The sequence below is a fragment of the Cryptomeria japonica genome, chromosome 10 (genome assembly GCF_030272615.1).
Source record: "Cryptomeria japonica chromosome 10, Sugi_1.0, whole genome shotgun sequence".
In the NCBI taxonomy this organism is placed as follows: Eukaryota; Viridiplantae; Streptophyta; class Pinopsida; order Cupressales; family Cupressaceae; genus Cryptomeria; species Cryptomeria japonica.
This window is the reverse complement of record NC_081414.1, coordinates 801,524,329-801,539,588: the sequence shown is the minus strand read 5'-3', so window position 1 is coordinate 801,539,588 and position 15,260 is coordinate 801,524,329. Positions and strand designations below refer to the sequence as shown.

Below are 15,260 nucleotides of genomic sequence, written 5' to 3'. Positions count from 1 at the left end.
GGTAATACCTTGTTAGGAGTAACCTCGATGGAGAATTTCAAATCCAAAATAATGGATCACCTAGTTAGAGGATTTAGAAAGCACCAACCCTGTTAAAGCTTACCTGGTTAAGGGATTTAATTGTTGTAATTGGTAGAGAACAACAAGGTTTTTGTTGATCTGGTAATAGCACTATCTTGCTTAGTCACATCCTATTAAGCTCCTATCTGCCTTCAAAATATTGTAGACACTCCTTCTGGTTCGATAACAGTCTCGCTACCACACTTCACAAAATGCCAACACTATTACAAAACAACTCATTGACCTTATAAAGAAATACAATAGGTCAGTAACACAACACAAAACCTAAGATCTCATAGAGATTACAAACAAATTGGTTCAAACATGACCGTTGGATTACATAGAAATCATCTGCACATTATTCAAGACAACTTCGATTGCTCATCAAATCCTGTAACTCGTCACACAGTTTCACTTCATGCTATGCATATGCTCGTTCCCAAGATAAAACAGTTATCTCTACGCGCCAAAACTACTTTGAAACTCATCACATGCATCATGCATGCGTGGCATAATCATCTATGATCACCGTTCAATCATAGATCAACATAACAGATTCACCAAGGTCCATCGGTTAGGGTTTGACATATCAATAGGTTAGGGTTACCAGTTGATCACTCGGCTTCAAATAACAATACCGGTTTCCATCACTGCTCAACTACCAGTTACATTATTGTATCACTACCAGTTGCAATACAACTCCAATATCGGTTGCAATTGACATCAATGACAACACTATACTTCATTATTGCAATCTTCATGCAATGCCAACACTACAAAGCTAATCAAATATTAATATGTATCAAATTTAGATGCAAGCAGTGTGTGATGTGGAGGATTTTATGTAGTAAATTTATGGCTAATAAGAAAAGCATCCACTTTCATATAAGTTGATTAAATTCCTTTACAACTGTATTGATGGTCAAGTTGGGAATAATACTAATATGAAGAGCATGGGATATGATTGAGGATATGTAAATAATATTAGAGGTATGATGCAATGGAAAGGTAGTGGAAGAAGAAGTTATAGTATAAAGTAAGTTGGGCATAGGATGAGAAGGATATGATAAAATAAATTTTGGTGTTGGGGCCAACACTAGTAGCTACATGGATATGTGTATATGTGGAAGGATGAGAATCAATTGAAACACTAGTAGTGGAGAATATGGTAATGATGCTAGCAGTAGGAATGGAAGAGTAAGAAGTCACACTAGAGATACAACATGGAGAGTAGAGGCCATGGAAATAGTAATTGTAGGATGAGAGGAATAATGATCAATATAAAAAGAAGAGTAGGTAAGTGGGGAAGAGGATACAACATTTGCATGAAAGTACCAATATTATGAAGAATATCTTTGTGATAAAAGGCACTCAACAATGCATTGTGCAAAGTAGTAGCCAACTATTGAAGAGATTCAATATTTACAAGTGCACAATAACTAATTATTTCAAAAGGGAAACATCTTGTTTAGGAACATATGTATCATGACTTTACTATTCTTTATCTCCTTCAAAATGGTTTTAAATATTATTTTTATTACCATATATGTAAGAAAGAAGGTCTTTTTCATTTGAGTGGCTAGCCATATGAGAGTTAAGACAAGCACTCCTTTATAGAGGAAGATTAATCTTATGAGTACCTTGTGGCATAAATCAACCCTAAAATGAAAAGAGTGATCCAAAGACTAAATAATTTAAATTATTCTTAGATATAAATAATCAAAGGTAAAACCCTAAGGGGGTGTAAGAGAGAAAAAAAGTTGTTAATGTGAAGGATAATAAAATCTCTTTTAGAAAATTTTAGGATAAATTAATAAATAATATAAGATTTCATAATTTTCCATATATTAAAAGAGTTTTCTTTGCTATTAGGTTCTCTTTAGTCTAGAAATTTGTTATTTTTCTACTACTTTTTTATTGTTACATGTTCGTAAGTTGTCTTCCCATAAGCATGGATTGTGGTTGGTTTTAGCTCAATTTCTGTTTGTTTCTTTTTTATCTAGATTGTTAATGCTTCTTTCTAATTGAGCTAATGTATAAAGTTTGGGGACCTTTTCTAAACCCCCTTTTCTCACCCTTTAATAAATGACAATAACTAATCCTAGATCAAATAAATCTTGTAGAGTTATAATAAATTCAAACGAATTAAATGCTTTATAAAGTGAATGACTAAATATGATTCACTAATCATGCAACGATGTTATTGAAGATTAGACAAATGCTCATAATAGTAAATTCTTTGTCTGTCACTTTGGGTCACTTCTAGAACCATGCATTTAGTCTTGCAAGTGTACATTTGATTAGTCTCATATATTTGGTCTTGACTCGTGTATCTAATCTTTGTAAAATTTAGAATGTCAATTTCATATGACCTTGATGAACATTCTAATTTTTTTCATTAAAAGTTGGTTTTGATGTTGGATGGTTTGCACATGGCAAGGACAAAATTTTCTCTAGTTTCAAAGCATGTAAGGATATTGATATAATAGATGATAAATTATCAAAGAAAACATTCTCAAAAATGCAAAATAACCTAAATGATTGTAAAATGTAGATTTCCTATTGAATGCTCTTAAAAATGCATAAAATATAGTAAATGATAGCTCTTAGATGAAAGTTGATGTAACCAACTTACAACCAAACATTCACCACTAATATATAAAAAAAGCAAGAAACACAAGAAAAATCCAGAAATTAGATTAACCGTCATTTTGCTTCTACACTGAAAAATAACCCATTCTCACTACAACCCAAAATTATCATTTTTGACATATTTTTACAAGTTTTGAAATTTGCCATTTTGGTAATATTCATATCTATCTAGATGACTATGAAACTTACCAATTATTGAAAACTAACTCAGGTGACACTTATTGGAAAATTACAATTTAAAACAAAACCCAAAAAAAAACACTAAAAACTCAATTTGAGATCATAGATGAAGGAATTTGGCCCCACATACGTCTTGAGGTTTGGTCCAATTGAATATGTTCCATTGACATTACAAGCAATCTAAATATTTCCTAATAATTTGAAATGAACTATGCTTACTCTTTTAAATTCAACACCAATGGTTTAACAAAATACTTTAATTCCTTGAATCAATACACAAGCACCACAAAGAGAGGTTAAGTTAACCCCATATTTGAATTTAAATTTTAAATGTTAAAGGATCACTTTTGCAAGTACAATCCCATGGCTATGGATGAGGTCAATAGTAGTCTCTGAATAGAATCAATAAGGCTAAGGCTCATGTTGTATGCCTATTCTCAATTGAAAACATGTAATCTATATTTCAAAGTAGACCTAAATATAAAGAAAATAATATTAGGAATATATAATTTTCACCAATATAAATGTAAATAGACTATTCTTAACTATCAAGAATACAACAATCAAAAGCATTAAAAAAAAAAAGGCAGGTATTATTATTTTTAATTGAAATTAAAATGTAAACTACCACTGACAATTAATGACATCAAGTTTCCACAATCCATTAATGGTGTTCTTTCTTGCTTATGGATTTGATTGCATTATTTCTTATTATATCAGCGTTTTCGATCACGGATTATCCAGATAAAAAAGCTGATGTAATAAGCAATAACACAATTGAATCCAGAAGCAAGAATATTACATCAGCGTTTTCGATCACAGATTATCCAGATAAAAAAGCTGATGTAATAAGCAATAACACAATTGAATCCAGACGCAAGAATTTTAATGCAACCAGCTTGGGAAAAAAATTAAAAAATTCATGTTTGGTGCCCAATTTATAGCACTTTCTTTGTCAATCAGTTGTCATTCAGTGTGTCTGGGATTCTATTGAAAGTAAAAAATTTAGTGTGAACACAATTTGTTTTTGCTGTGGCCGTTTGGGTTGCTGAGAATTAATAGAATTGTACACACCACCTGCAAAACATTTCTGGGCATATTTTGTGATTTGCATAGATCAAATAAAAGAAAACCACAAAAGAATTGCATAGCTGCATTTTCATTGTATTTATAAAGAAAATGGATATGGAGGAGGCATCTGCTCTGGCCAGAAATGTGACCAAAGGAAGATGGTTTGTATTGTTCATATGTTTTCTGATCATCTCTCTTGCAGGAGGAACATATATATTTGGTATATACTCAGAAGTAATAAAAACAGTCCTGGGTTATGATCAGGAAACAGTGACAACTTTGGGATTCTTTAAAGATCTTGGAGGCAATGTTGGAATAATGGCTGGTCTAATCAATGAGATAGCTCCACCATGGGTGGTTCTGGGCATAGGAGCACTCATGAACATCACTGGGTACTTGTTGATATGGCTCTCTGTGACCCAAAGGATTGCCAAGCCTAAGCCATGGCAGATGTATTTATATATCTGCATAGGAGCTAATTCTCACACTTTTGCCAACACTGGAGCTATAGTTACTTGTGTGAAGAATTTCCCAGAGAGCAGAGGAAGTGTGCTTGGAATTCTTAAGGGTTTCTTAGGGTTAAGTGGAGCCATCTTCACTCAAATCTTCCATGCCATGAATGGTCATGATGAAAGAGGCCTAATCTTGCTTCTGGGTATCCTGCCCTCTGCTGTATCTCTGCTTGTAATGTTTATAGTCAAACCCACCAAAGCTGTCACAGAGAAGAATGAAGTCAAGCGCTTTTACTGCTTTCTGTATATTGCTCTGGCCCTAGCTGGGTTTCTGATGCTTATGATTGTGGTGCAGAACAAGGTGAAGAATTTCCCACAGTCGGGATACCAAGCTGTTGCAGTTCTAGTCATGCTATTTCTCTTGTCAAATCTTGCTGTTGTTGTTAAAGCAGAGATGGACAATATGAAGCTGCAGAGGTTTTCCAATGGAACCCCACGTTCCCCTCCTCCAGATTACAGAAAAGTCAATCAAAAACAGGCTGAGCTTGTGGACATGGTGAGCAATAGCAAGGAAAACCATGAACAACCCAAATCTCTGAAATCCCACCTTGTAAAAGCATTCAAGGGCCCAGAAAGGGGAAATGACTTCACCATTCTACAGGCATTTGTAAGCATGGATATGATAATCCTGTTCTCAGCTGCAACTTGTGGGATTGGAGCAACATTGACAGCGATTGACAACATGGGTCAGATTGGGAGATCACTAGGATATACCCCTGTCAACATCAGCACATTTGTTTCACTCATCAGCATCTGGAATTTTCTGGGCAGAGTGGTTGCTGGATTCATGTCAGAATTCCTCTTGCTGAAATACAAGTTTCCCAGGCCTCTCATGCTCACAATTGCACTACTCATAAGCTGTATTGGGCATATTTTCATAGCTTTTGCTCTGCCTGGTTCTCTGTATGTTGCATCCATAGCCATAGGGTTCTCTTTTGGAGCTCAGTGGCCCGTTCTGCTTGCTATCATCTCTGAGCTCTTTGGTCTTAAGTACTATGCTACTCTTTATAACTTTGGAGCTGCTGCAAGCCCAGTTGGGTCCTATCTTCTGTCTGTGAAGGTGGCTGGAGCTCTCTATGACAGAGAAGCCAGAAAGCAATTGCTGTTGCAGGCACCCAATTCATCTCACAACATATTGACTTGCATGGGGCATGAGTGCTTTAGGCTTAGTTTTATCATTATGACTTTTGTATCCTTATTCGGGGCTCTGATTTCAGCCATTCTTGTTGTCAGGACAAGGAAGTTTTACAGAAGTGACATTTATTCTAAGTTTCGAGTTGAACCTTCACAGTGGCAAGAAAAAGTCTTGGAAGAGCACTGATATACCATTGCAGCTGCATAAGCTCTTTCTTAGTCGAAGATACTCTAATAACTTGCTCTGGTTTTCAATGGAGAAATAAGAAAATCATAGGCATAATTAATTGGGATTATTAATAAGTGGCAGAGTTCACACCATACGTCCTGCTGCCCAGCTAGACGTCAGTGCATTTTAACAGAGATTTTATTTCTGGATTAGTAAAATCCCAGGAGAATTCATGTATTGACTGAACTGTGGTTGTCAGTATAACACAGTTTCTATTTAACTGTTTATTTTAGCATATGTGTTAAGACATGTTTATTTAAATGCAGCAGTCCAACATTGTTTCCTTTTCATTTTTTCGCTAAAATCTGTTCACTAAATTCCCTCTAAATGAAGTAGAACGAAGTACACTTTGGTTCGTTTTCGCAATATTTCATAAATTTGAAGGTGTGGAAGGTGGATTTCAACAACCATTTGAACGGTGGCATTAAAAAGCAGTGTGACATAAAAGAGGTTCCATTTTGTGTTGTCTGTCTTTTTAATTTACCTACTTTAAATTCGGGTGATCTATTTCTGTGGCATCCTCCTAGGAGAATTTATAAGTGGGTCATCTCAAGTGTAATTTTATTTGCTTGTACTTTGAATTTATAATAAAATATTAGAAAATATCATAATTTTTTATATCATTAGTAAAAATAATAAAGTTTCTATCTTTTCATGTGCTTAAGAGTATTTCCATCTTTGAAGCATGTTAAATTTGGAGGAATGCAAGGTGTCGGACTTTTTTTTATTTTCTTGTTCATATATTTTAATTTTGTATTATTTGTTCAAATTTGGCTTGGTTTTAGTTTTGGGAGGCAATTATAGAAAGGTTGGAGATTGGTTTTTGGCATTTTCTGTGTTGTAATATTGTAGAGGGGATTCTCGTATGCAACGGTGTGGGATCAACAGATTAGGAAATAACATGGAATGCGAAGGAAGACTAGGCAGTAGAAGAAAGTGACATTGATTCCTTGTGGGATCGATCAGTGGAACGGAGATAGAGAAGTTGTTCGGGTTGGAAGAGAGTGATTCAAAACAGACAACAATTGGAGAAAAGGAACCGGACAGAGTCAAAAGAGAGATAGAGCATGAATAGGAGAAGTCGAGAGAGATCGATATCTAGAGGGAATTGGCATAATAGACTTGACAAACAAGGGAGCAGGTGAACAAGTTTTTTGGTTTATGTTATTTGAGTAAAAGATGGCTAGTGATTGATTGTAATCAACATTTGTAGACATTAAGTTTCCACAGTCCATAATTGTATGGTGTATGTGAGCTTCACTTATTCTCTTCTATAGCTCACTATCCTGATGATGAATCATAGAGTATGATTCGAAACATTGATAAGAAAAAAGGCACACATAGTCAAATCCAGAAGCTCACATACACCATGTAATCAACATTTTGTATGTTGTTGAAATAAAATGAACTTTGGGGTGTTATTGATAGATGTACTTAAAGATTTGTTGCTTGTAATCATTGTGTTTTTTCCACATAATTCAAAAAGAAATAAAACATTCGTGAAGGTTCCCTAATTTGTGGATTTGTCACAAGTTTGATCATGTGCTAATCTATTATGTTGCTCTGTTAAGTTGGAAGTTCCTATCACATTTAGAAATTAACAAGTTTTTTGTCTTCCTTTCTGGGCTCCTATCGCCATTGAAGGCAGACTTAGTTTGTAATTGTTTTTGGTTTTGGTGAAGTCGTCACTCATTTGATGTGAGGCCAATCCCCTAAGAGAATCATGTACTATAAAAGAGGTTATGTTTTGAAGGGCTTGAAAAAATCATGGATCTAGGTCCAAACATTATGGAATTTAGAACAAAACCAAAATAGATGCTTGAAAGACTCTAGTTGCCCACAAAATGGGCAATGAGGGTTGAGAACTTCCAAATGGAATAACCGAGAGCTAATAGGAAGGGCTTGGAAAATAATATACATACAAATTGAATCAAGGCTTTAAAACAACTGACTGAATGGTGTAAAATTTGTGTTGCCAGATAGAGACTAATGATTGCAAATACCACCATTGACTCAAAGTGGAAACCGTTGGCAAGTGGGGAGAGACCCAAACTTATCCTTGTCATGGTTTATAATTCTAGAAAGTGTTGTTTGGACACCACTTCTAATCTTTTTACCAAGGCTTGAAATAATTGATAACAATTTCATGAATCATATCAACTGAAACTACCCCCATAAATACATCAAAAGTTTAATGAGTTTAATTAAAAACGTGAAACTTGTCTTTAGCCGTAGTCCATGATGAAAGACTCATGGAAGCTCTAGAAAAAGGGTCCTATAGGGTTCTAACTCCTTTCTTGGGAAATCTCAACATACAAACCCAAGGAAGCCTTGCTAACAGACAATCATGATCATGGAAAATGGGGACCACTAAATATATTGCTAGTAGATGGAAAGTCTATTACAAAATCTAACCATTCTAAAGAAGCCAAGGCTTTATGGCTTCTCTATAATAATTTTTTTGAGTTCATAGAAGCCAAACAAATTTTATTCACAAAATAACAATGCTTCTCTACTCTATTTCGTTCAATAATAAATTACATATTTATTGGACTCACACCTCTTATATTATCCATGATCTAAATAAGATAAATAAACTAAGTCAGCCAAGGCAACACAACTGACAACACTAAACACGAAACATCGTAACTTCACTTGTTGATCAAACCACCACTATAAATTTGAACTAGAACACTGGATGAACCATATGATCATGTCCACCAAGCTACAACACTTGAATCAACACAACAGAGCAATCTAGAGCATTCTCCAGAACAGTCTTGACATACAACCTCATTGTCAGCAAACCACCACAACCAACCACATCATCGGAGCAACTGATGACCTAAAAAACATAATAGTGCAACATCCACAAAATGTAGATATTATATCCAGAACCATAGGCCAACATCATCAAGAATCAGAGGAATGGAGAGCATTCTTCTATGAAGACATAAATACTATTTCCTGTATATTGTAATTTCCACTACTATAGCCTTTTGAAAACACCTCATACTTACTCAATATCACCACTAGAAAACATAACAATGTCTGAACACTCATTTCCGGACCATCTACAACATCCGCACAACAAAACAACTACAACTTCCACACACTATGCCAACACCAGATAAGTTGACATCAATGACAACATAATCAACCCAACTCAAGTTTCCAACAAAGTGACTTTCATGAACCATTCCATTTTGGTGATTCGAAAAGTTTCAAAACTTACAAAATTTTCAATTATGCTTTCTCCTTAATCTTTTCAATGAAAAGTGACTTCCATGAACCATTCCTTTTTTATGATTTAATAGGTTTCAAAACTTACAAACTTTCTAATTATGTTTTCACCTTAAGATTTTTGGCAAAAAGTGACTTTCGCAAACATTTCCACAAACCATTCCTTTTTACAAAATTCAAAGTTCGAGAACCAAAGAGCATGCCAAAAGAATCCCACTAAGTGAAAATAAGCTTGTGAGCAAAAATGGAAGTTAGTGAGCTAAAAGTTTCACCAATAAAAGCCTTGTTAGTAAGAATTAAAGTTTTCAAACCAAGACATTGGCCAACACATGAAGTTGTAAGAAAATCAACTATTTAGCAAACTTGAGAACTAATTTGTGAGCTTAGAAGATGTTCAAATGAGAGTTTAATTGAAGTTCAATCACTCTAGAACAAAAATGACTCCTAAAGAAAATACCCAAACTAGGTGAAATCAAACTAAAATTGAAGCAAAACTAAAAAATAGAACCTGAAGTTTTTAGTTGATATTGATTGCTCATGCATCCAAATGCTCCTACATTAGACATGTTGGGTAAGAAGTTTGTGAGAATAGGCTCACAAATGGAGTTGAGTAATATAACTACCCTTTTAGGTTGTGAATAGCCTATAACAAACTCCATCATTGCATTAGGTTCATTAGAAGACTTCTTCCTTTGTATCTTCCAATAACTGGCAAGGACAAGAGTCATCCTCCTCCACCAAGTCTTTTCTACACTCCTCTTCCTCAACATGGAATTCACTTCGCTATAATTTGTCCTCTTTTTTAAATTGCAACTCTCACTCTTCTCAAATTTTGTGGATTCCAACCCACCATATTTTAGCCACCTCCACATCATGTATTTGTACTATTATTTGTAATGTCATACATTTTTCTCTCTCTATATATAGATCAACATTAACAAAACCCATATTTGTATTTACTTTCTCTTCCATGTACATACCACTAAACGCTTCACAATATATAAGTCATCTTTCATAAATTCAAGAAAGTATTGTTGTACCTCTTCCTTTGTTCTCATTACAACATCCTCTTTCTTACTATTTATTGCAATATTTTCATCTTCATATAATTCATTCTCTTCTTAAGAATTAAAATTAAAAAAATTGCATTACCTCTTTCTTTGTCACTGTTGCAGCATCTTCTTCTCTCTTGTTGCACTTTCCAGTACCTTCTTATCCTCCAAAGGACTATCAACTATTGTTGCACTCCCCTCTTTCTTGTCCTTAACTTCTGTACCTTCTTGTCCTCCAAAGGACTATCAACTATTGTTGCACTCCCCTCTTTCTTGTCCTTAATTTCTACCTCTTCTGCAACCTTTTCTCCATGCACATCTTCAAACATTAACACCTCTATGTCTTCAATAAGACATACTATAATTGCTTTTATTTCTTCTTCTTTATCCTTTTTTCCTACACACACAATGTTTCTTGTAGGAAAATCATCATTAGATGAATTATGGGACTCAATTTTACCCATTTTCCTTTCCTCCCATACATTTTTCATCTATATTTTGAAATTTCTTGGGCACTCTTTCTTGGACTTTCTTGTAAGTTGCTTCATCCTCCACATCATACTTATCTCAGCCATAGATATTTTCCTTCTCTTCTCAAGTACATAAATTCCTAAAATCCATCCTATGATAAACTTCATATTCTTCCTCTTTGACATTTCTTTAAACACTTTCTGCAACTCTCACAATCAGATCTCTTGTTATAGCGTGTCTCTTTCATCTCTCAATTGCTTTAGATATTTTGCACACCTAAAAAAATTCTTTTGATCCCCTCAAACAATCCTACCACTTCTAACTCCACCTATAAGTATTGGTATTAAACTATGTCACTTTTGACACTTTGTCTACAGGTCAAGAACACTGCTCTAATACCATTTGACATAGTCATGGCAAAGGGTATTATCACATTTTGTCATCATGCAACCAATACAATAGCACTCACAAAACAACTCAAATAGCTCATTCAAATTTCAAAATCACAACAAGCTTCAATTTAATCATTTATCTATAATACAAGTATGAAAATTACATTAAAAGCAAGCAATACATTCCTCTACAATAAGATAGTCTTCAATGCTCACAACAATATGAGCATTACAAAATTCACAAAAACTCTCTCCCCTAGTGGTTCAGTAATAACTATTTTCCTTCTATGGTTCTTCTTCCCAAATTCTTAAAAACCCATTTGCCTTCCTTTCATCCCCTTTAAATATTGACCTACGTTGGTTATCAACAAAAACAATTGAATCTAAATAGTCTTTTGAAATGAATCATTATTCACCAATAACTAATTTGTGTTCCTTGATTGAGAATTATAAACACCACCATGTCATTCATTCATTCAAATTTGCATTCTTTGACAAAGTCTCCCCTTTGCAGACCAACATCACTTTTATTCATTGATTTATGAGTTTTAAAAACTTACATTTTGTCAATATCCATGTGTTCTTGAGTCCTTTTGGTCAATTGATAAATTGATCAACTTTTGAACCAAGTTTCAATGAAAAATGAGTTTTCCAAACTCATGTTTTCGTAATTTCACCTTTTGACAAATTGAAGGTTTTTCTAACTATTCACATTAATTTTCCCCGAATTAAGTTTTCGGTCGGGTTGATTATTTTGCCTTTTCAGCTTTCCAGTAGTGCAAGGCGTGCAAGACAATTGTCAGCTCGACGTTACCCCGGCGGTTCGTATTTGGCATTTTAGTTTTGGAGTAGCGCGATGGTGACAAATGGAAGAATGTTGCTGACTAGGTTTCCTTTCGGGGGCCCACCTTGTAGCGTCGCACATTTCTATTTGAAGAGATTTCCTAGTCTACCGCATTTTCCTTTGCGATTAGCAAAATCTTTTCGGTTTGTGCCGGTATGAAGATCGTTGCTGACAGGGATTGGGGTCTTGAGGCCGTTTTGTTGGGTGTGATTTTCAGGGTGACACGGTTGGAGTTTTCTGTTCGGGGGTGGTTTTGCTTGTTTGGCATATTTGGGAGCTGTTTCCAGAGCCGCGAGCTCTATTTATGTTTATTTTTCTCCCTGTTGCAGGGGTTCAGAACTTTCAAAGAAAAGAAATTAAGTTCTCTTAGCAAGAATTTCGGCCTTTTGAAACTATTATTGTGTTCTGAAGAAAAGTAATCAAACTGTGCCTATGGCCTTTGTGATATCTCTTTCAGCATGCTCAGATGGTTTTTTCTGTGCTTTCTATTAGAATTTCAATAAATTTGGAAATATATATCTAAGATTCTGTCGATTAAACTATGTTTTGCACTTGTTATCTGGTAGATGCATGATGGGTATTTCTTTATGTTACAAGAAAATTTAATTGTGTCTTAATAGCTTTCCTGATTCGGACTTGTAGATTGTTGAATGGGCTCAAAATCATATGTACTTGGGTTTTTGTATGCTCGTGTCTTCTTAAGAAAATGCTCTGGCGCATCACCTCAGTAGTTTAGTTTTTATTGTTTTAGGTGTTTCCTTCTTTTCCCCTTTTCTCAAAACCACAAGGAAGAGCCGACTTCTCAATCCCGGAGGTCATTCAGTGAACCCTGCATAAGTGGTCCCCCATCACTGAATTTACCATAAGGTTGTTTGTTTCCAAGGTAAAATTTAGAGTCAATAGTTCTTTTTCTGGCACGCCCGATGGGACCCTGAAGTTCAAACAAATCCTGAGCTAGTTTATGAGTCATAAGCCTGTCACCAGGAGTCAGACAGCTTTAAATCCTCACCTTTTCTTTCCACCTTTGGTGACCGTTCATTTAGCCACAACGTCATCCTCACAGAGTTTTGCCATAGTCGTCCACACTGTAATGGCACACGTTCCCCCCAGAAATTTTGTGACCTGGGATAGTGGGAGCCCTCTCATTCCCCCAACTCCACCTGTGGTCTGGGGAGCCATCCCGACAACTGCACTCAAAGCTGTACCCAAGTTCACAAGAGAATGTCACAAAACTCTCAAGGAGCATTTGTAGGATGTAGCCACTGTCTGCACTGTCCATGGGATTAACGAACAGAACATGGCTCTAAGATTGCTCGTAGCCTCTTTCAAAGGAAGGGCTTTGGATTGGTTCAGGTCTTTAGGCCTCAACACTATAGGAGATTGGGATCAGCTGGGAGATCGCTTTTTTCAAAGATTCTCGGATAAGGCCGACAGGTCGTCCTTGATGCACCAATTGATCACAATAAATAGAGCCCCAGTGGAAGCATTAACTGATTTTATTATGAGGTTTCAACGAACTTGGAAGAGGATACCTTTGTCTGCTCGTCCTCCGACAGATATGGCTTTCATATTCTATTTAAAAGCTTTCAATTCTAACATATCAGTAATGATTTAATCTTTAGGAGGCAATACTCTCCCACAAGCATTTCACATAGCAGTCCAAGCGGAAAATAACCTTATTGATGTCGGGAAGCTAGCCCCTCGCCCTACCATGCCAGTATTTCCTGAGATATCCACTCAAGTCTTAGAAGAAGCTGCTCCTAGTACGTCTGCTCCACAGTCTATGTATTCATTTCTTGCTCCCCAAACATCCTCTCTGGCTGCCAAAGTTAGTGATATGAAGAATCTCTTGAGGTCCTTCTCCAATGAGATTGTTAACCTAAAAAGAGCCTAGGTCTCACCTGCTAAACCCCCTTTTCAGCAAAGCTTCCAAGGGAATCAACCTCCATACCAACATACGAATCACCATGCTAATAAATCTCCGCAGCTGAATGGTCAAATAGTCCCAGTTCCAAATCCGTTGCAAATTGTCTACCCAACCACTGGTAGGGCGCTGACAGTGGGCCAAAATAACCTAGCGGATGACACCAATTCTTGGTGTTTTCTGTGCAACAATGCTCATACTCCGAGGAACTATCTAAGGGGAAATTTGCAGTAGAAGGTCGCAGAGAAAAGGAATTCAAGCGTGACGCCTGATGAGTCTGCATATATATCTCTGGGTATGGATAATGTGGCTTGTGTCACTTAGCTACAAGGGATGTCGTTGCAACAAGAAGCAGAGATCACCCCCGATCATGCACTTTTTTCATGGATGGAAGACGAGGATGCAGTGTTGACCAATGGTGCAGCCACCTTAAAGGATGGAACCCCTCCCGTGCATTCAAATTATAACCTCCGCTCTAAAAGGCATTTGACTGGGGAAAGTACCGACAGTTCGAGAGCAATTCCCGTAGACAAACCCCCTGAACAATCATCCATAAAATCGACCTATCTGAGAAAAGAGTTCATCCCTTATAAGCCGAAGGAGCCGAAGATTCTCACACCTCAGGTGTTGGATGTGGTGGAACAATTGAAGAAGGTCCCAGCTCATGTCTCTTTGTGGGACCTCCTGAGTATTCCAGAGCGAAAGAATCGACTAAGAGATGCCCTGTCTTATGGCGGGAAGGATGCAAGTGGGATAATTCCACAATCTCTTCGGGCTGACGAGATGAGTCTCCAACCCACAACAGGCAAAACGTACTCTCTAGCCATATTGACAAATGAAGACTCGGCCCCTGGTGTTCAAAGGGAAGGTAAGCCTAAGCCAAATCCTTTCTACCTTACCCTTATAGTTGGAGATAAAATATTGCATAATTCCATGATAGATTCTGAGGCTAGCACCACCGTCATGCCTAAGAAAATTTTTGAGGTATTAAACATCAAGTATGACCCTTTGAATAAAGGGGTTATGCAGCTCGACGGGAATAGGGTCCAGATGGTAGGTCTTATTAAGAGCCTCCCTCTGACTTTGTTTGCATGTCCGAGCATTACGGTGTCTCAAGAAGTGGTGGTCATTGACATCCCGCCTGTCTTTGGGCTCTATCTTTCCTGAGACTTCACTGCAAAAATAGGAGGCTATATGTCATTAGATTGGTCTCATCTCATCCTCCGCACCCTTCATGGTGCCAAGTTAGAAATCCTCTCAGAACCCCTCCATGCTGAACATGTAGCTGACCAGGCCATGATCGATTTTGAGCCTACACACACCTCTATATCAAATGATGAAAGAAAAGTGGTAGAGTTCTTAGAAGATGAAAAGTTAACTAGAGAGATTCCACCTGAGCAAGAAGTCTTCTTGAATGAATTCATAAATTCTGACCCCTTCTCTAACTACCACGCCACTGGCCTGGGTACCTATTGTATTTTTGAAGAGAACCAAAT

At 36.5% G+C, this 15,260-nt stretch overlaps 1 protein-coding gene across 1 annotated transcript; it reads left to right on the top strand.

Moving 5' to 3' along the window:
* Positions 1 to 3,807: 3,807 nt before the first annotated feature.
* LOC131072266 (uncharacterized) lies at positions 3,808 to 6,126 on the top strand. Its single transcript, XM_058008398.2, has one exon. It carries the CDS (start codon positions 4,072 to 4,074, stop codon positions 5,794 to 5,796), a length of 1,725 nt encoding a protein of 574 aa, XP_057864381.2. The 5' UTR covers positions 3,808 to 4,071; the 3' UTR covers positions 5,797 to 6,126.
* The last annotated feature ends 9,134 nt before the right edge of the window (positions 6,127 to 15,260 follow it).